Source organism: Chanodichthys erythropterus, chromosome 3, assembly GCF_024489055.1.
Source record: "Chanodichthys erythropterus isolate Z2021 chromosome 3, ASM2448905v1, whole genome shotgun sequence".
NCBI lineage: Eukaryota > Metazoa > Chordata > Actinopteri > Cypriniformes > Xenocyprididae > Chanodichthys > Chanodichthys erythropterus.
This window is the reverse complement of record NC_090223.1, coordinates 15,384,761-15,406,155: the sequence shown is the minus strand read 5'-3', so window position 1 is coordinate 15,406,155 and position 21,395 is coordinate 15,384,761. Positions and strand designations below refer to the sequence as shown.

At 34.4% G+C, this 21,395-nt stretch overlaps 2 protein-coding genes across 2 annotated transcripts; both read right to left on the bottom strand.

Moving 5' to 3' along the window:
* Window positions 1–2,227: 2,227 nt before the first annotated feature.
* Window positions 2,228–11,360, bottom strand: LOC137003698 (L-rhamnose-binding lectin CSL3-like). The gene is made up of 10 exons (XM_067363953.1): window positions 11,264–11,360; window positions 11,149–11,172; window positions 11,000–11,050; window positions 10,711–10,843; window positions 10,483–10,588; window positions 3,040–3,157; window positions 2,925–2,948; window positions 2,770–2,820; window positions 2,470–2,602; window positions 2,228–2,333 (listed from the first exon to the last, which is right to left on the bottom strand). Exons 1-10 carry the CDS (start codon window positions 11,343–11,345, stop codon window positions 2,228–2,230), a joined length of 828 nt encoding a protein of 275 aa, XP_067220054.1. The 5' UTR covers window positions 11,346–11,360.
* A 3,217-nt stretch (window positions 11,361–14,577) lies between these two features.
* LOC137017157 (L-rhamnose-binding lectin CSL3-like) lies at window positions 14,578–16,287 on the bottom strand. Its single transcript, XM_067381134.1, has 6 exons — window positions 16,172–16,287; window positions 16,057–16,080; window positions 15,908–15,958; window positions 15,642–15,774; window positions 15,400–15,505; window positions 14,578–15,250 (listed from the first exon to the last, which is right to left on the bottom strand). The coding sequence occupies exons 1-5, from the start codon at window positions 16,260–16,262 to the stop codon at window positions 15,400–15,402; spliced, it is 405 nt and encodes a 134-aa protein (XP_067237235.1). The 5' UTR covers window positions 16,263–16,287; the 3' UTR covers window positions 14,578–15,250.
* Between the last annotated feature and the right edge of the window lie 5,108 nt (window positions 16,288–21,395).

The following is a 21,395-nucleotide window of genomic DNA, read 5'->3' as shown; positions in this document are numbered from 1 at the left end:
AAACTTCATGTTATTATACAGCACATTTAAACCTGCACTTATTAAACAGTTAATACAACTTATAAACTAAACTAAACTCCTCACTGCTATATTTAAAGCTATTTCTTACAGGTTCAATCTATCAGGTCTTTTAATGTGTCTTGTAGATCTTCTAAGTGTGACTGTTTGATGTTTGAGTGTCTGTGTGTGAATCAGTTTTGCAGTCAGTTGTTTTGGACAAGGATGTTGAATCAGACTCAGCATTGCTTTGATTAAAGTCTTTCACTTCTTTCTCAGTCTTTAGCAGATCACGTCTGTTACGTCTGAGGATTTGTCCATCATCTGTTTTCACAGTATAAGATCTTGGAGCCACTTCTTGAATAACTGTAGCTTTTTTGCTCCAGTTCTCATTACTTCTGATTCTGACAACGTCATCCATCACCAGTAGCTGCAGATGTTTTGCAGTTCTGTCATAGAAGAACTTTTGTTTTTTCTTTCAATTGCTTGAGTTTCTGCTTCATTTTCACATGCCCTTTTTGTTTTGAACAAGATGGCAGTGTAGTGCGAAGTTTCCGATTCATCAGCGTCTCAGCTGGAGCTACACCACACTCTAATGGAGAGGTTCTGTAATTGAGCAAAGCAAGGTATGGACCAGACTTGCTGTCAGCAGCCTTTTTCAGAAGTTGCCTGAGAATATGAACACCTTTCTCAGCATTGCCATTTGACTGAGCATACTCTGGACTATCTAGAAGTGACATGCTTGAAGCCATATTGCTCTGAAAACTCTTGCCACTCTTTGCTGCTGAAGCATGGGCCATTGTCACTGATGACAGTCTGTGAAATGCCATGTCTTGCAAAAATTGACTTTGCATGTGTAATTATGCACTTTGTGGACATGCTAGATAGTAAAGCCAATTCAGGGTCATTTGAGTAGTAGTCGATCACCACTAGATAATTATTGCCTTTCAGATGGAAGAGATCCATTCCAACCTTTTCCCAGGGTGATGTTGGTAAGTCCGAAATTATCATTGGCTCTTTGATTTGCTTATTTCTTCATTTCTGACACGTGTCACACAGTGTTGCCAAGTCCGCTTATTATAAGCGACTTTGGGCTTGTTTTTCTGTAAAGACGCTTACAAATATTGGTAGTCGCGGGTCGCGTTTTTTTGGGCTTGTTTCTAAAGTGTAGTTGCTTATTTGGGCTTGATCCCAGCTCCATAATAAGTTGTCAAGCAGATATTTTCTATATGTTATTTAAATGTAGGAGTTTGTCTAGCCTGTTCTCTCTGTCCTCCCCTTTCCCCATACACACAGGAGAGTTTTTCCCCACCCACATCCTGCTTCTAATTGGCCCTTCGCAAAGACCCGCCCCCCTTAGTTACTGTTGCTTTGTCCGACAAGCCGTGGCGCTGTCACGCCACACGCCGTGAAAAATACATTGTGGAGCAAAGAGGACACTGACAACACGTCGATAGACAAGACAGAGCAGGTTACTTATGATATTAAAGAAAGGGGGATGTGATGATATCAGATTGTTGTTTCTTAAGAAAGCCAATAGATGGCACTGTGTTAAGTGTTATGTGTAGAGTATCATACAAGTAATATAAAAAGAAGAAGCCTAACACATGTTCAACTAAGAAATAAAAGACAGACATGTTGTGACTGCACTGAAGACTTTTTATTAACATTACCAAACAAAACACAGTGTGTGTGTGGCTGTCAATAAAACTGAAGTCAGAATAGTTTTATCATATATTTAAAAGTTTTACGACATTCTTTACACATTATTTATAGTGATTCTTTACAATACAAATGGTTACAAAACAGCTTTAAAGAAAATATTAAAGAAAAAACAGTGTTTTCTCACCAGATCAAATGATTGTTTTCCATTAATATATCATACATTTACATAGATATAATAGTGTCTAACATTTTTATGAGAGAAAATCATCTCAAAATCAAAAGAAAGCCATGATATGCATTTACAAAAATAAAGCATTTTAGGATCAGGATGTTTCCCATTATTCACATTTGTTGATACATGATTATTAAAGCTTTCCAAAATAAATATGGAAGTATGAAATTGTCTTCACAATGCACCTTATAAAGTAAAAACAAAGGGAACAAAGATTATTATTTACTATCTTCAACATAGCTTGTATAAAGTGAAATAATTTTATGATTAATAGGTAAATTAAACTTCAAAATTCAGGATGAAAATTGTACATAATAAAACAAATGGCTTACTTCACTGACATGTATAAGTCACGTCCAGGTATTTGTAAGTTCCAACACAAGGATCAGAGAAATGAATGTTTGATGCAAAAACAACACATCTCGTTTTTCTATGGCACCTGATTCATGGACAGAAAATAATAAGTACTTAAGATTAGCTTTAATGTACTGAAGACATAAGAATGACATTTTCCTTGCTCTTGTAAAATACATAAAATGAAATGTAAACATTTTACTGTTATCTGTCAATCTTACTGAGATGAAATTATTTCGGTGACTGGTGCTCTGCAGTTCGTATTTGTGGTGGAAAAAGCTGGAAGCCCATAAGAACATGTTCTGCGATCGCTCCGTCCATAGGTGGCTCTAATAATCCTTATTGATCCCCGACCTGATACACGTAAAAAAAAGAAAAAAAAAAAAAGAAAATTGTGGTCTTGAGAATTGTGGTAAAGTTTAAGATCATATGGTTGAAATTCTCTTCCACTGCCTCATGACTCTCTCATTCTGTCCTGTTTAGACAGAGAAATATAACTTAAAAACTACTGAATTACTCACTACATCTGAGGGTCCCAAATCTATGTTCACAGATCACAGATGCATCTATACCTGCAGAGGGGAAACATGCAAGATGATATATTACAATTACTTGAAATAAAATAATGTAAGCCTAACCCACTTGAACATGTTTAATCGATTGCCATTCTTCTTACCATGTTGGCACAGGATCAGCAGCACTGAAAATCAAAGTCAAACAGAAACAAACTGAAACACTGAATTGAACAGTTGAAATCATGTCAGTTGAGTCGATTCTGAATCATTACTTACAAAGGATCCCGCTTAGCTTTAGCGTCAGCATGTTGAAGGTGTGAACCAAAGGGAAACTCAGGAAATCTCTTGAAGAGGAACATGGGAGCATGGTTTTTATAGCAGACACAGATGCATTATCATTTGTTTACTGTAGATAACCAATGCGGAAATGAGAGTTTATTATTTCAGAAATTTCAAAACAAGCAAGATTCTAAAAAAAAAAACTATTTTTCTGATAACAACTGCATGGATTTGCTGCAATATTAAAGCGCTGAATTCCATCAACACCATTATACAGTTGCTAGAAAAAGTAAGAAAAACCACTAGCAGAATCTGTGCAAATGTGCAGAATTGTAACAAAATGAGAGAGGTCATACAAAGTGCATGTTATTTTTTGTTTAGTACTGTCCTGAGTAAGATATTTTACATAAAAGATGTTTACAGTACATATAATTCACAAGAAAACAAAATAGCTGAATTTATTAAAATAACCCAGTCATAAGTATGTGAACCATTGATTCTCAGTACTGTGTGTGATTACCTGATGATTTATGACTGTTTTTTTGTTTTGTGATGGTTGTTCTTGAGTCTCTTGTTTGTTCTTAACAGTTAAACTGAGCTCTGTTCTTCAGAAAAATCATCCAGGTCCCAAAAATTCTTCAGTTTTCCAGCATCTTTTGCATATTTTGTCTTATTCCGCTTGAATATCATTATTTATTTATTATTTTTCCCATTTAGTACTGCCCTTCGGAAGCAACAGAAGATACTTGCATGTTTCCTGGAAGAAAAATAAATACAATTTACCTTGATATTTGAATTCAAAAGTTTTCACGTGTTTCCTTCTGGAGCATCAGTGAATGATCAACTTTTTTAAAAGTTGAGTTTGAGTCCCTCAATTGTCCTCAGTGTGAAAATTACAAAATAAAAAATATTTAGTGCATTACTAAATAAAAAATAACTTGCATTTTGTATTATCTCCCTTATTTTGTTAAAATTATTAACATTTTCATAGATTCTGCAAGTGGTTCACATACTTTTTCGTGCAACTGTAAATAAAAACCTTAAACTCAAGCTTTATAAATTCAGATTTAGCAATACAAATAACTACAGTAAATGAGGAAATTGTGACAAATAGATGATTTATTTTGTTGATTGCTAACTTGGCTTATTGATTTTTATGATTAAATCGCACCTTATTTTACTGCTTGTTTTGATCAAATGTTCAGTCACCTTCATGACTCAATTGAAAGTCCTGGAAATTTCCGTTAAAGTTTTTCCTGTTGTGGGATCACAAATAAGGTTTTTGTGCTAACATTTTGGGAACATTACTAAAGACCAAGTAACTCTGAATGACATTATATTAATGTTACGGGAGGAACTTTGTTTTATAACTTTGAATCTGGCTCACATTGATTATTTATGCCTTTGCCAGAATACAAACTTTCTCATTATTTCTTTCAAAACAGCTTCACTACGACACATTATACCCAGAGTTATGACTCCCTGAGCTGAGGCTGCTTACTATTCAATAGTCATTTTGCAGCACCACACCACTCTTGTTCACGCAGATGCATTCTGGGATCAAGTGAAACTGATGAATCTGTTTCTACAATTTCTGAAAAAAAAAAAAAAATGTCAGTGGAGAAGACAGTAGATTCAGTTAAGGTCCAAGGATATTCAATACCAGGAAAATAGAAGCATTATGATTGAAGCTCATATGAAACTCACATCCCATTATCATCTCCAGTATATCTTTGTTATCTATAGTTTGTGAACTTGGTCTTAAACCTGAAGTGTTTTATGACCCAGGAAACCACAAATGTTATGTCCTTTTATATTATTGTCGAGAATTGATCACTCCTGATTACTTATCTGCATGTTTTGATCACATGCTAAAAATGTTTTTGTTGTTTTAAGAAATGGTGCATCATTCAGACACGCATATCACAAACATTTACATTTAATCATTCAGCAGACGCTTTTATCTAAAGCGACTTACAAATGAAGAGAATAGAAGCAATTGAACCATCAAATGGGCAACAATATGCAAGTCCAGTTGGTCTAGCACAGTACATGTGCTTTGTACTTTTCTTTTTTTATTTTTTTTATTTTTTTTTAATAGACATATCGTAAAGTAATTGTTGGAGAACATCATTAAACAACTTGAAGGAGTAAGAGCATACACTGATGACATCATATGGGGATCTTTGCTTCAGGAGCATAATAACAGACCAAAGTGCTGCAGAAAATCAGCAAACAAAACAAAAACAGATGTCCGTTTGGTGTGCAAGAACTTTTGTTTCTTGGACAAAAACTGTCCAGTCAAGGAATACAGCCAGACAGCGAGAAGATCAATGCCATTCTAGAAATGAAAAGTCCCACAGACAGCAGTTGAAATTAGCGTTGACCTCTGCGCCCATATTGCAATTCTTTGTCCACAGATGCCTCCAAGAATGGCTTTGGTGCAGTTTTATTGCAAGCTGATGACGAGATCTGGAAGACAGTAGCATTAGCAAGCAGATCCATGGCTGATTCTGAGTGTCGATATGCACAAATCGAGAAGGAGTGCTTAGGATTAGTCTTTGGGCTGGAGAAATTTCATAACTATGTTAACGGTCTTCCCACCTTCACTGCAGAAACTGATCATTGTCCACTAATTGCAATAGTAAAAAAGAATCTGAATGAAATGAAGACTAGTGATGAAATTGCAGAGTTACGATTTCGATTTGGTGTATACGCCTGGCTAATACTTAGTGCTGGCAGATACCCTCTCAAGCACCCATAAGAAACAGTGAGAGTTCAACAGAAGGAGATGGTGAGATTCATGTGAAGATGGTAATTCACATGAATAATTATCTAGTGGTGATCGACTACTACTCAAATTACCTTTGTTACGTGTCTGTTTGTCACTGAGTGTTTACTTATATCGTGTAACATTGTTGTGTGGTGCAAAAGTTGTGTGTGAAGTGCTCTCTCTTTCTCTCTCGCTCTCCTCCTGTTGCTCCGTGCTAATTGTTGTGAACACAGCTGTTTATGTGGGTGGAGCCGGGAATCGTTCAGTGGATAAAAGCTTGGAGGGAAGACTGCTCGATGAGCTCCATCTGCTGCTTCCTGTTGTTGTACCAGCCGAGTGTGTGTGACGCAGCTGGATTAGCTTTTAAAGTAAATCCTGGTGTGGAGTACAAATTGTTAGCGTTATAGGCCGGTAAATGTTTTTTTTTTTTTTTTTCAGGGAAGATCTTTAAAATTAGGTATAACCCCATCTTTTGTTTGTTGTTTTGGCCGACCCACTGACTTGAAGCCATCCTTTTATTTTCTTCCCATACGGAAATGTAATATATGACATATATGTCCCTATATCGCAAGTGACATTGTCATATATGCAAAATATATGACAATATATTGCTATCACATATATACATATATGTTGATATATGTTTATAACATATATAAAAATTTCATATTAAATAAATATATTGACATATATTAACCCTTGTGCATTGTTCAAATTCACTACCCTTTCGTTATGTTCGTGGATGAAAACATCCACTAAATTAAACTGCTGTAAAAATGTATCAGATAAATATTTTTTCAAATTTTTTTTTTTGCACAAATCTGTTAATCAACCTCAGTCCTGATCAAAACTACTAAATGTTTTAAAAAAAATCCGTGATTTTTACTCTTTAACATAACTTTAATATTGATTCATGTTTGCCTTTCCTCACAGCTTGAAATTCACCCGGCTCAGGAATTTGTGTTGTGGTCATGCAAACAGCCTCACTGCTATGGCATGGATGCTTCTTCTTGGAGTATTTTGACACTTTTGCTAAAGCGCAATCTCAGAGGTATGTAATTGGTCATAGTGTGTGCATGTGTCTGTACAATTATTATTATTTTTTGGTAATTATGTAGATTGAACTTGAAACTGTCCTATTATAGTTATTCTGGCATATTTACAGATATATGTACACACATTTACATTAAAATACAATGATTTATAAATAATTTGAGTTGTACTATTTACATTATCACCATTTTACTGAAGCAGGCTGTCCAAGAATTAAGTTGAAAAATGTAGGCGCGCTGCATGCGCGTGCAACCATCATGCAGTTTATTGAAAGATGTGTTTTCTTGCCATTATTTTGCAATACGCTGTCTTTTTTATGTCGTCACATTGAAGCGCCGCTGCTGAAAAGCAGTAGTACTTGAAACACTGCTAACATTTATATTTTATTCTCTGATAATTTTGGGGTGGCAGATGGGGTGGCAAAGCTTTTTCTTAGGGTGGCAGTTGCCACCCCGGTAGATCCGCCCCTGTGTTTGTGGAATTCGTAACACCCTGAATTGGCTTTACTATCTAGCATGTCCACAAAGTGCATAATTACACATGCAAAGTCAATTTTTGCAAGACATGGCATTTCACAGACTGTCATCAGTGACAATGGCCCATGCTTCAGCAGCAAAGAGTGGCAAGAGTTTTCAGAGCAATATGGCTTCAAGCATGTCACTTCTAGATAGTCCAGAGTATGCTCAGTCAAATGGCAATGCTGAGAAAGGTGTTCATATTCTCAGACAACTTCTGAAAAAGGCTGCTGACAGCAAGTCTGATCCATACCTTGCTTTGCTCAATTACAGAACCTCTCCATTAGAGTGTGGTGTAGCTCCAGCTGAGACGAATCAGAAACTTCACACCACACTGCCATCTTGTTCAAAACAAAAAGGGCATGTGAAAATGAAGCAGAAACTCAAGCAATTGAAAGAAAAAACAAAAGTTCTTCTATGACAGAACTGCAAAACATCTGCAGCTACTGGTGATGGATGACGTTGTCAGAATCAGAAGTGATGAGAACTGGAGCAAAAAAGCTACAGTTATTAAAGAAGTGGCTCCAAGATCTTATACTGTGAAAACAGATGATGGACAAATCTTCAGACGTAACAGACATGATCTGCTAAAGACTGAGAAAGAAGTGAAAGACTTTAATCAAAGCAATGCTGAGTCTGATTCAACATCCTTGTCCAAAACAACTGACTGCAAAACTGATTCACACACAGACACTCAAACATCAAACAGTCACACTTAGAAGATCTACAAGACACATTAAAAGACCTGATAGATTGAACCTGTAAGAAATAGCTTTAAATATAGCAGTGAGGAGTTTAGTTTAGTTTAGTTTATAAGTTGTATTAACTGTTTAATAAGTGCAGGTTTAAATGTGCTGTATAATAACATGAAGTTTATTTTCTTTAAAGAAAGTTAATGTGATGATATCAGATTGTTGTTTCTTAAGAAAGCCAATAGATGGCACTGTGTTAAAGTGTTATGTGTGGAGTACAATATAAATAATATAATTATAATATAAATGTATTATAATATATGATATAAAAAGAAGAAAACACAGGTTTAAGTAAGAAATAAAAGACAGACATGTTGTGACTGCACTGAAGACTTTTTATTAACATTACCAAACAAAACAGTATGTGTGTGGCTGTCAATAAAACTGAAGTCAGAATAGTTTTATCCTATATTTAAAAGTTTTAAGACATTATTTACACATTATTTATAGTGATTCTTTACAATACAAATGGTTACAAAACATCTTTAAAGAAAATATTAAAGAACAAAAAAACAAAACAAAAAAAAGTGTTTTCTCACCAGATCACATGATTGTTTTCCATTAATATATCATACATTTACATAGATATAATGGTGTCTAACATTTTTATGAGAGAAAATCACCTCAAAATCAAAAGAAAGCCATGATATGCATTTACAAAAATAAAGCATTTTAGGACCAGGATGTTTCCCATTATTCACATTTGTTGATACATGATTATTAAAGCTTTCCAAAATAAATATGGAAGTATGAAATTTTAATTTTATTCTGAACCCCATATTTCAATGTATTGTTTCGCTGAGGAGTGAATGGATAGACCAAAAACAATATTATACCAGCATCTAACATCTATAATAGCGATCATTTTCATTTATAACACATAAAACATAAAATACGGCTGGACAAATAATATTATTTACAGCTGTAAGTCACTTCCAGATATTGACAGCTGACATGGATCAGAGTTTGAAGCACTTAGTTGACAAGAAGTCTTCGCAATGCACCTTATAAAGTAAAAACAAAAGGGAACAGATTATTATTTATTATCGTCAACATAGCTTGTATAAAGCGAAATAATATTATGATTAATAGGTCAATTGGTAGCACTTTACTTTACAGTACGTGTACTTTCCTGGTACATATATAGTAATTATGTTGTACATACAGGTAAAAGAGTGGTAACACAAGGTACTTACCTGACATGTATGTACATGGGAACTAATAAGAAACACTGCTGTACTTTCCAATGGTACATACATGGTAACTACTTTGTAACTATGACAAGTGTCGGGTAATAACAGGTGCTTACTTATAGTGTCCGTATATGCTAACTAACAGACACATTACTGTACTTACTAATGGTACGTACATGGTAAATATTTTGTACTTACAGACAAGTGTGGGTAATAACAAGCACTTATTTATGGTAACTTGTAAGACACATTACTGTACTTACTAATTGTTTAAAATGCTTAAGCTTATTATTGCAAAGGTTAAAGAGCTGGTAATTCCTATGTAAGGTTTATGTACAAGGGTTCACTTTATTTTACAGTCATATTTCCATGTACTTATTATGAATGTACTAGTGAATATACCAGTTAGTTAATGTGTAAATTACACATTACTTAGGGTGAGGTATAAGCATGCAAGATACTTCTTGAGTACTGGATGATATACTTTTGCGGTTCAACTTGCCTAATCTTTACAGGACAATAATTCACTTAATAGGGGTATTTTGATGACATACATACAGATCAGTAACACTACTGTACTTGGTATACTCAGTTGTCATGTGTCAAAAGCCTTGCTTAAAAGGACTACTTGATAAGTATTAACACTATGAAGTGCTGTATAGTTACTGCAGTGTATCATTTTGGTAAGCACATTTGTTTCACAGTAGTTAAGTAAGTGTCTGTTATTTGTGTCCACACTTGTCCGTGAGTATATCATAGTTACCATGTATATTCCACTAGTAAGTGCCTGTTATTACTGACAATTGTCCATAAGTACAACATAGTTACCATGTACATACCATTAGTATGTGTCTGTTAGTTAGCATATACGGACACTATAAGTAAGCACCTGTTATTACCCGACACTTGTCATAGTTACAAAGTAGTTACCATGTATGTACCATTGGAAAGTACAGCAGTGTTTCTTATTAGTTCCCATGTACATACATGTCAGGTAAGTACCTTGTGTTACCACTCTTTTCCCTGTATGTACAACATAATTACTATATATGTACCAGGAAAGTACACGTACTGTAAAATAAAGTGCTACCGGTCAATTAAACTTCAAAATTCAGGATGAAAATTGTACATAATAAAACAAATGGCTTACTTCATGTCGGACATGTATAAGTCACATCCAGGTATTTATAAGTTCCAACACAAGGATTAGAGAAATGAATGTTTGATGCAGAAACAGCACATCTCTTTTTTCTATTGCACCTGAAGAGAAAATAATAAGTATGTAAGAATAGCTTTAATGTACCATAGACATAAGAATTACATTTTTCTTGCTCTTGTAAAATACATAAAATGAAATGTAAACATTTTACTGTCAATCTTACCGAGAGGAAACTATATTGGTGACTGGTGCTCTGCAGTTCGTATTTGAGATCTGAGAAGCTGGTTTCCGATAAGCACATGTTGTGTTATCGCTCCGTCCATAGGTGGCTTCAATAATCCTTATTGATCCAGAATCTGATACACGTAAAAAAACAAAACAAAAAAAATTGTGGTCTTGAGAATTGTGGTAAAGTTTAAGATCATATGGTTGAAATTTTCTTCCACTGCTTCATGACTCTCTAATTCTGTCCTATTTAGGCAGAGAAATATTAAAACTACTGAATTACTCACTACAGCTGAGGATCCCAGATCTTCCTTGACAGATCACATATGCATCTATACCTGCAGAGGGGAAACATGCAAGATGATATATTTACAATTACTTGAAATAAATAATTTAGTTCTGTACTTGAACATGTTTAATCGATTGCCATTCTTACCATGTTGGCACAGGATCAGCAGCACTGAAAATCAAAGTCAAACAGAAACAAACTGAAACACTGAATTGAACAGTTGAAATCATGTCAGTTGAGTCGAATCTAAATCATTACTTACAAAGGATCCCGCTTAGCTTTAGCGTCAGCATGTTGAAGGTGTGAACCAAAGGAAACTCAGGAAATCTCTTGAGGAGGAACATGGGAGCATGGTTTTTATAGCAGACACAGACGCGTTATCATTTGTTTACTGTAGATAACCAATGCGGAAATGGGAGTTTATTATCTCAGAAATTTCAAAACAAGCTTTATAAATTCAGATGCAGCAATAAAAATAACTACAGTAAATGAGGAAATGGTGACAAATAGATGATTTCTTTTGTTGATTGTTAAGTTGGCTTATTGATTTTCATGATCATATTGCACCCTATTTTACTGCTTGTTTTGATCAAATGTTCAGTCACCTTCATGATTGAGAGTCCTGAAAATTTCCAGAAAAGTTGTTCCTGTTGTGGGATCACAAATAATGTTTTTGTGCTAACATTTTGTGAACATTACTAAAGACCAAGTAACTCTGAATTACATTCTATTAATGTTACTGGAGGAACTTTGTTTTATAACTTTGAATCTGGTTCACATTGATTATTTATGCCTTTGCCAGAATACAAACTTTCTCATTATTTCTTTCAAAACAGCTTCACTACGACACATTATACCCAGAGTTGTGACTCCCTGTGCTGAGGCTGCTTCCTATTCAATAGTCATTTTGCAGCACCACACCACTCTTGTTCACGCAGATGCATTCTGGGATCAAGTGAAACTGATGAATCTGTTTCTACAATTTCTGAAGAAAATGTCAGTTGAGAAGACAGTGTAGATTCAGTTAAAGTCCTGAATATTCAATACCAGTAAACCAATTCAGAGGAAAATAGAAGCATTATGATTGAAGCTCATATGAAACTCACATCCCATTATCATCTCCAGTATCTTTTATCTTTGTTATCTATAGTTTGTGATCTTGTTCTTAAACCTGAAGTGTTTTATGACCCAGGAAACCACAAATGTTATGTCCTTTTATATTATTGTTGAGTATTGATCACTCCTGATTATTTATCTTCATGTTTTGATCACGTGCTAAAAAACTGTCGTCGTTTTAAGAAATGGTGCATCATTCAGACACATCACAAACATTTGCATTTAATCATCCAGCAGACGCTTGATCTAAAGTGACTTACAAATGAAGAGAACAATAGAAGCAATTGAACCATCAATTGGTCAACAATATGCAAGTGCAAGTACTAGTCCCAGTTGGTCTAGCACAGTACATGTGCTATGTACTTTTTTTTTTCCTTAAATGGACATATAGAAAAGCAATTGTTGACAAAAAATTGCATCTTCAGCAATTTCTCAAAAAATGGCTAAGCTCAGGTTGAGGTAAAGGTCCATGAGAGGGATTTTGTGCCTCTTTGGGAGCTTCTGGAGGGCACATAAGTCTGAAGTAGTGAGTTCAGGTAAAGTGGTGCAGAGCCAGTGGTTGTTCTGTAGGCAAACATTAAAGCCTTGAATTTGATGTGAACTGATAAAGAGAGGTGTGACGTGAGCTCTTGTTAAAGACCAGTCTTGCTGCAGCATCCTGGATCTGTTGCAGAGGCTTGATAGTTCATGCTGGAAGACCTGCTATATAAGAGAGCATTACAATAGTCCAGTCTGGATAGAACAAGAGCTTGGACAATGAGTTGTGTAGCTTGCTCCGATAGGAAGGGCCTGATCCTCCTAATGTTGAATAAGGCAAATCTGCAGTTCTAGCAATGTGGTCTGTGAAGTTCAACTGATCATCAATTACAACTCCAAGGTTTCCTGGCTGTCCTGGAAGGAGTTATGGTTGATGAACCTATAGCTGAATGGAGAAGGAAGTTGTGATGAAGTGTTGGGTTGGCACCAACCACAAGCAGCTCTTTCTTTGCGAGGTTCAGATGAAGGTTGTGGTTCTTAATCCAGCAAGAAATGCATCAGAAATATTCCACAGAGCGATGGAGAACATCATTGAAGCACTTGAAGGAGTAAGAGCATACATTGATGACATAATTTGGGGATCTTCGCTTCAGGAGCATAATAACAGACTGACCAAAGTGCTGCAGAAAATCAAAGCGACTGAAACTAAACAAAAACAAATGTTAGTTTGGTGTGTAAGAACTTGTGTTTCTTGGAGATAAACTGTCAAGTCAAGGGATACAGCCAGACAGACTGACAGATTGAACCTGTAACAAATTGCTTTAAATATAGCAGTGAGGAAATGTGAATGTTTTTTTTGTTTTTGTTTTGTTTTGTTTATAAGTTGTATTAACTGTTTAATAAGAGCAAGTTTAAATGTGTTATAAAATTAACATTAAGTTTATTTTTCAGTGTTTTCTTTAAAGAAATGGGGATGTGATGACATGCCGGTAATCGCATTGACTAATGTCCGCTCAATTAACAACAAACTGGATCAAATATGGCATTTGATTGTGATTTTAGAATGAGTAATCTTGTTTGCCTAACAGAAACTTGGCTAAAAAAATCAGCCGAATCCTACGTTAAATGGATATACTATCATTAGAGCCGACAGAGTTAAGGAAAAGTCATGCAAGCCGGTTGGAGGTGGTTTATGCATCTTTGTTGACAATAAATGGGCAAAGGACTTTTGAATCAGGGAGAAGATTTGTACCTTAGATTCACTAGGGGGACAGATATAGACAGTAAACTGAGTTTTGTGGATAACACTAATAATAATTTGAAAAAAATGTATGCGATGTCTATTCCTAATACGGAGAATCGGTAGGTTTGGAGTAAGTCAAAACATATTGGACATTGGTAGAGTCAATCATTGGTAGAGAGTGTGCTGACCTATAATTTAACCTCATGGTATGGGCATCTTAACTGCAAGCAGAAAAATAATCTGGCAAGAGTTACTAATATTGCATTGGCAGACCACAGGTTAAGTTGGGTGAGGTTTACACCTCAAGATGTGTTGGAAAAGTGAAGTGTATATTAAAAGACCCAACTCATCCTCTGTGTGATCAATTAGTTTTTTTGCCCTCTGGAAGATGATTTTTAATGCCTAGAGCAAAAACTAATATTGTGATCCTTCTGCGATAGGATTTATTAATCAAAAAGCTATGTGATTCAGTATGATGGTTGTTATGTGTCTTGTAGTAGGTGTCTGTATGTGTATTTGGTTTCGCTGGTGTGGTCAAAGACAAATTTCAACCTTGGTTGACAATAAAGATGTATTGGATTGGAAGAAAGCCACTAGATGGCACTGTGTTAAAGTGTTATGTGTGGAGTACAATATAAATAATTATAATATAAATAATATAAATGTATTATAACATATGATATAAAAAGAAGAAAACACATGTTCAACTAAGAAATAAAAGACAGACATGTTGAGTCTGCACTGAAGACTTTTTATTAACATTACCAAACAAAACACAGTATGTGTGTGGCTGTCAATAAAACTGAAGTCAGAATAGTTTTATTGTATATTTTAAGTTTCACAACATTCTTTACACATTATTTATAGTGATTCTTTACAATACAAATGGTTACAAAACAGCTTTAAAGAAAAACTCTTACATTTTGTAGATTCTTCTACTAGAATTTGAGTTGTTTTCTCACCAGATCACATGATTCTTTTCCATTAATATGATAAACGTCATTAAAAAAAAAAAGTAATTTACATAGATATAATAGTGTAACATTTTTATGAGAGAAAATCACCTCAAAATCAAAAGAAAGCCATGACATGCATTTACAAAAATAAAGCATTTTAGGATCAGGATGTTTCCCATTATTGTAAAATTAGGTTTGTTATGAAATTTTTATTTTATTCTGAACCCCATATTTCAATGTATTGTTTCGCTGAGGAGTGAATGGATAGACCAAAAACAATATTATAAAGCAGCATCTAACATCTATAATAGCGATCATTTTCATATATAACACACAAAACATAAAATACGGCTGGAGAAATAATATTATTTACAGCTGTAAGTCACTTCCAGATATTGACAGCTGACATGGATCAGGGTTTGAAGCACTTAGTTGACAAGAAGTCTTCACAACGCACCTTATAAAGTAAAAACAAAAGGGAACAAAGATTGTTATTTATTATCGTCAACATAGCTTGTATAAAGCTAAAGAATGTCAAGATTAGTAATTCAATTAAACTTCAAAATTTAGGATAAAAATTGTACATAATAAAAAAAAATGGCTTACTTAGACACATTTATGAGTCACATCCAGGTATTTATAAGTTCCAGGACAAGGATTAGAGAAAAGTGAGTTTGATGCAGAAACAACACAACTCGTTTTTCTATTGCACCTGATTCATGGAGAGAAAATAATAAGTACGTAAGATTAGCTTTAATGTACCATAGACATAAGAATTACATTTTCCTTGCTCTTGTAAAATACATAAAATGAAATGTAAACATTTTACTGTTATCTGTCAATCTTACCGAGAGGAAACTATAATGGTGACTGGTGTTCTGCATTTCGTATTTGAGATCTGAGAAGCTGGAAGCCCATGAGCACATGTTGTGTGATCGGTCCGTCCGTAGGTGGCTCTAATAATCCTTATTGTTCCCCGACCTGATATAAAGACAAAGAAAACTGTGGTCTTGAGAATTGTGGTAAAGTTTAAGAAATTCTCTTCCACTGCTTCATGACTCTCTCATTCTGTCCTGTTTAGGCAGAGAAATATTAAAACTACTGAATTACTCACTACAGCTGAGGATCCCAGATCTTCCTTCACAGATCACGTATGCATCTATACCTGCAGAGGGGAAACATACAAGATTATATATTACAATTACTTGAAATAAAATAATGTAGATCTGTACTTGATTATGTTGAATCAATTGCTGTTCTTACCATGTTGGCACAGGATCAGCAGCACTGAAAATCAAAGTCAAACAGAAACAAACTGAAACACTGAATTGAACAGTTGAAATCATGTCAGTTGAGTCGATTCTAAATCATTACTTACAAAGGATCCCGCTTAGCTTTAGCGTCAGCATGTTGAAGGTGTGAACCAAAGGGAAACTCAGGAAATCTGTTGAGGAGGAACATGGGAGCATGGTTTTTATAGCAGACACAGACACGTTATCATTTGTTTACTGTAGATAACCAACACGGAAATGGGAGTTTATAATCTCAGAAATTTCAAATCAAGCAAAATTCTAAAAAAACGAAAGTTTTCTGCTAAGAACTGCATAGATTTGAGACAATATTAAAGCACTGAATTCAACCAACACCATTATGAAAAAGTATGTGAACCACTAGCAGTGGTCTGTGCAAATGTGCAAAATTTTAACACAATGAGAGGGATCATACAAAATGCATGTTATTTTTTATTTAGTACTGTCCTAAATAAGATATTTTACATAAAAGATGTTTGCATTTAGTTCACAAGACAAAAAATAGCTTAATTTATTAAAATGACCCCGTTCAAAAGTTTGTGATCCATTGATTCTCAGTACTGTGTGTGGTTACCTGGATGATCCACGACTCTTTGTGTGTTTTGTGATGGTTGTTCTTGAGTCTCTTGTTTGTCCTAAACAGTTAAACTGAGCTCTGTTCTTCAGAAAAATTCTCCAGCTTCTGCAGATTCTTCAGTTTTCCACCATCTTTAGCATTTTTGAACCCTTTCCAACAGTGACTGAATGATTTTGAGATCCGTCTTTTCACACTGAGGACAACTGAGGGAATCAAACACAACTATTAAAAAAGGTTCAAACATTCACTGATGCTCCAGAAGGAAACACAATGTATTAAGAGTCGGGGGGTGAAAACTTTTGAACAGGATGAAGAGGTCCAAATTTTTCTTCCGCTTGAAATATATATATTTATATATATATATATATATATTTATCTATCTATATATATATATATATATATATACATATATATTTTAGTACTGCCCTTCAGAAGCAACAGAAGATACTTGCATGTTTCCCAGAAGAAAAATTAAGTACAATTTACCTTTTAATTCAAACATTTTCACCCCCCATCTATTAATGCATCATGTTTCCTTCTGGAGCATCAGTGAATGTTTGAACCTTTTTTAAATAGTTGTGTTTGAGTCCCTCAATTGTCCTCATTGTGAAAATTACTAAATAAAAAGATTTAGTACATTACTAAATTAAAAATAACATGCATTTTGTATTATCTCCCTTATTTTGTTAAAATTATTCACATTTTCATAGATTCTGTAAGTGGTTCACATACTTTTTCTTGCAACTGTATATAAACTCAAGCTTTATAAATTCAGATGTAGCAATACAAATAACTACAGTAAATGAGGAAATTGTGACAAATAGATAGTTTCTTTTGTTGATTGTTAACTTGGCTTATTGATTTTCATGATCATATTGCACCCTATTTTACTGCTTGCTTTGATCATATCTTCAGTCACCTTCATGACTCAATTGAGAGTCCTGGAAATCGAAACATGCAGATAATTAATCAGGAGTGCTCAATTCTCGACACTACTATAAAGGACATGTGTGGTTTCGTGGGTCATAAAACACTTCAGGTTAAAGACCAAGCAAAGATCACAAACTATAGATAAATGTAATAAAAGATACTGGAGATGATAATAGGATACGATAATAGGATATATTTATATTTTTTTTATCATTTTTTTATCATTTTGAGTCTGGGTCACATTGATTATTTATGCCTTTGCCAGAATTCAAACTTTCTCATTATTTCTTTCATAACATCATCACTGCGACACATTATACCCAGAGTTATGAATCCCTGTGCTGAAACTGCTTCCTATTCAAGTCATTTTGCAGCACCACACACCACTCTTGTTCACGCAGATGCATTCTGGGATCAAGTGAAACTGATGAATCTGTTTCTACAATTTCTGAAGGAAATGTCAGTGGAGAAGATGTAGTGTAGATTCAGTTAAAATCCAGAATATTCAATACCAGTAAATGCAATTCAGAGGAAAATAAAAGTATTATGGTTGAAGCTCATATCTAACTCGCATCCTATTATCATCTCCAGTATCATTTATTACTTTTATCTATTGTCTGTGATCTTTGCTTGGTCTTAAATCTGAAGTGTTTTATGACCCAGGAAACCACACATGTCCTTAATATTAATGTCGAGAATTGATCACTCCTGATTAATTATCTGCATGTTTTTATCACATGCAACTCACAGATGAAGAGAACAATAAAAAGCAGCTGATTTAAAAATAGGTCAACAATATCCAAGTGCAAGCACTAGTCCCAGTTGGTCTAGCACAGTACACGTGGCAAGATTTGTTTTCTTAAATGGACGTATATTAAAGTAATTATTGACATATAAAAAAATGAATGAATGAAACACTGATCACAATGACGGTGACCAAAATTTTCAACATCAACATCTAAACCTCTGTTAATTCTCAATAAGAACTGCATACAAATGACCAAAATAAAGTCAATCTGGTTAGTAATAAGTAATGATGTTTGTGGAGTTGTTTAATCCTCTCCTGAGATCTTAATGTCTTTTCAGTTGATTTCATCTAAAGCTGTGGCTGGAAGTCAGATGTGGTTCTTCAGTGATTCTACTCATTATCATCAGCTGTTCAGTAACCTTGATGACCCTATTGAGAGTCTTGAAAATTTCCAGAAAAGTTGTTACTAAGTAACTCTGAATGACATTTTATTACTGTTACTGGAGGATTTTTTTTTTTTTCTTTTTTTATAACTGTGAGTCCGGGTCGCATTGATTATTTAAGCCTTTACCAGTATACAGACTTTTTCATTATTACTTTTTTTCAAAACATCATCATCAAAACACATCCAGTTAAGGTCCAAGGATATTCAGTAAACCAATTCAGAGGAAAATAGAAGCATTATGATTGAAACTCATCTGAAACTCCTATTATCCTATTATCTTTTTTATCTATAGTTTGTGATCTTTGCTTGGTCTTAAACCTGAAGTGTTTTATGACCCAGGAAACCTCAAACGTTATGTCCTTTACATTATTGTCGAGAATTGAGCACTCCTGATTATTTAACTGCATGTTTTGATCACATGCTAAAAAATAGCTTTAATAAATGGTGCGTCATTCAGACACGCATATCACAAACATTTACATTTAATGAACTGATGAAGAGAGGCAGAGACGTGCTCAGACATTTTGGGGGGCAGGGGCTCAAGTGGAAAAAGGGCACTTAATATAATTATTTATTTAAAAAAATAATAAACCCTTAAATATATTAAGACAACTCTGACTTCCTTACCAATTTATTTTAATTCCCTCACACTCACACAATTGTTTTATTCTTGATTTCTACAAAATAATCAGTTCACACAAAGACCATGTTCTTCTTTAGTATTGGTTTATCACAAGAGCAACATCAAAGGAAATAATGCCACAGTGTGCATGTTTTCTCCACTACTATTTTCAAGTAGCTATATATTTTGAATAAATGACTGCACAAAGGAGAGGGACATAGTTTCACTAATAATTTGTTTATTTTGCACAAATCAGTAAATCGTTTTAATTCTTTTGGTGTTATTGGAATACTTCTTTCATGTAGTGGTCAATTTTAAGATTTTGGTTAATTTTTGCTGTCTTTTACTCTAATGGAAAGAAAACTTAACCCTAACCAAAGACATTTAGATGGTGTTTGTTTTAAGCGTACTACCATTCATCTGTTTGCATCTGTAGATTTCTTCTAAATTAACCAAAACAAGCTGATCTGCACATTTAAACACATCAAGAGTTTTTTCCCCTGAAATGTTATAAATAAATTATATATTATAACAAATGCCTGCAGAGGGCGCCAAAAGCCTGGTGATTTTTGTTGTTACACAACACAGCACAGCACGATCAAATCCACGTTTAAAGCTAACCACCATAATTAAAACATATATATTTTTATATTATATATTATTATATTTATTATTATTATATTATAATATATATTGTGCATAGCACATTAAAATAATTGAAATTATTATATGACATAAATTACATTAGTATCAAATCAGGCAGATGGGTTGCTTGTGGTCAAACTATTAACGCGGCATTAAACATGTAAATAAATCTCACCCTTAAATAGTTTCACAATAGTTTCACAAATTTCACATACATAGGCTGCCTGAAAGAAATGCACGGGATGAATCCATCTAGGGCTTTTTTTTCTTTTTCGCTTCTCATCACCAGACAGCAGTTGTATTTTCCTGGGAATAGTTGGCACAAGATTTCAGCCAGCAGCAAACATGAGGTGGGATGTGGCGCGTGTGCGGGAATCAGTGGCGTGTCGCGGAGGGAGGGCAGCTGAACTCGACAAAGCCGACCTAATATATGGTATTTATTATTTTTTTTAATTATTATTTATTCAGTAAACATATTTTTGACAGGGAAGCTGTGCGCAAACAGGAATATTTATTCATTTATTTATTTATTTTTTTAAAAAAAGCATCCCAGAAAAAAGGGCACTTTCTCTTGAGGAAGAAAAAGGGCAGGGGCTCAAGCCCCCTTTTATGTCTATGTGCACGTGCCTGAAGAGAGGTGTGATGTGTGCTCTCTTTGGCTTGGATCTGTTGTAGAGGCTTGGCAGTGCATGCTGGAAGACCTAAGAGAGCATTACAATAGCCCAGTCTGGATAGAACAAGAGCTTGGACAATGAGATGAGTTGTATAGCTTGCTCCGATAGGAAGGGCCCGATCCTCCTAATAATGTATAAGGCAAATCTGCAGTTCTAGAAATGAATTTGGGATTTTGCTGGGCACCAACTCTGCCACTTATATTCAAATCCCATGTATACATTGTTTTTTGAGCTTAATTTAGTGTCTGCTGTGTGTACTATTACCTACTATTAGCCTATTTATCTGAGAACATCAAATCACTGATTTATACATTAACCTGTAAGAACACACACATTATTGTCCTCATTTTCAGTTAATTTTCACTTTCACTTATTCTTTTCTTGAGGTTTATTCATATCCCTATAAAATAAACATCTCTTAGCATGTAAATAAAGAAGGTCCTAATGAAGCACATGAGGTTGTGTAAAGGCTTGTAACAATCAAATTGATAACAATAGCTTTAAAGCCATGTCAGTGGTTAGTAAATGAGTATAGCAAAGGTTGTAGAGTAAGAGATGATAATTAATGGTGAAAACATTGTAAGTTAAATTAATATCAGAACAAAAGTTGCATCCAATTTCAACAGAATTATTGTAGACAAACACAACACA

Coding starts and splice junctions, on each gene's coding strand:
- LOC137003698 (XM_067363953.1), bottom strand. CDS start 11,345: ATGTTCCTCCTCAAGAGATTTCCTGAGTTTCCTTTGGTTCACACCTTC. Junction 10,589..10,710: donor ACCAATATAGTTTCCTCTCG/GTAAGATTGACA, acceptor TTTTCTCTTCAG/GTGCAATAGAAAAAAGAGAT. Junction 3,158..10,482: donor TGACTTATACATGTCCGACA/TGAAGTAAGCCA, acceptor TAAACAAATGAT/AATGCATCTGTGTCTGCTAT.
- LOC137017157 (XM_067381134.1), bottom strand. CDS start 16,262: ATGCTCCCATGTTCCTCCTCAACAGATTTCCTGAGTTTCCCTTTGGTT. Junction 15,775..15,907: donor ATCTGGGATCCTCAGCTGTA/GTGAGTAATTCA, acceptor TCTTTATATCAG/GTCGGGGAACAATAAGGATT. Junction 15,506..15,641: donor ACCATTATAGTTTCCTCTCG/GTAAGATTGACA, acceptor TCCATGAATCAG/GTGCAATAGAAAAACGAGTT.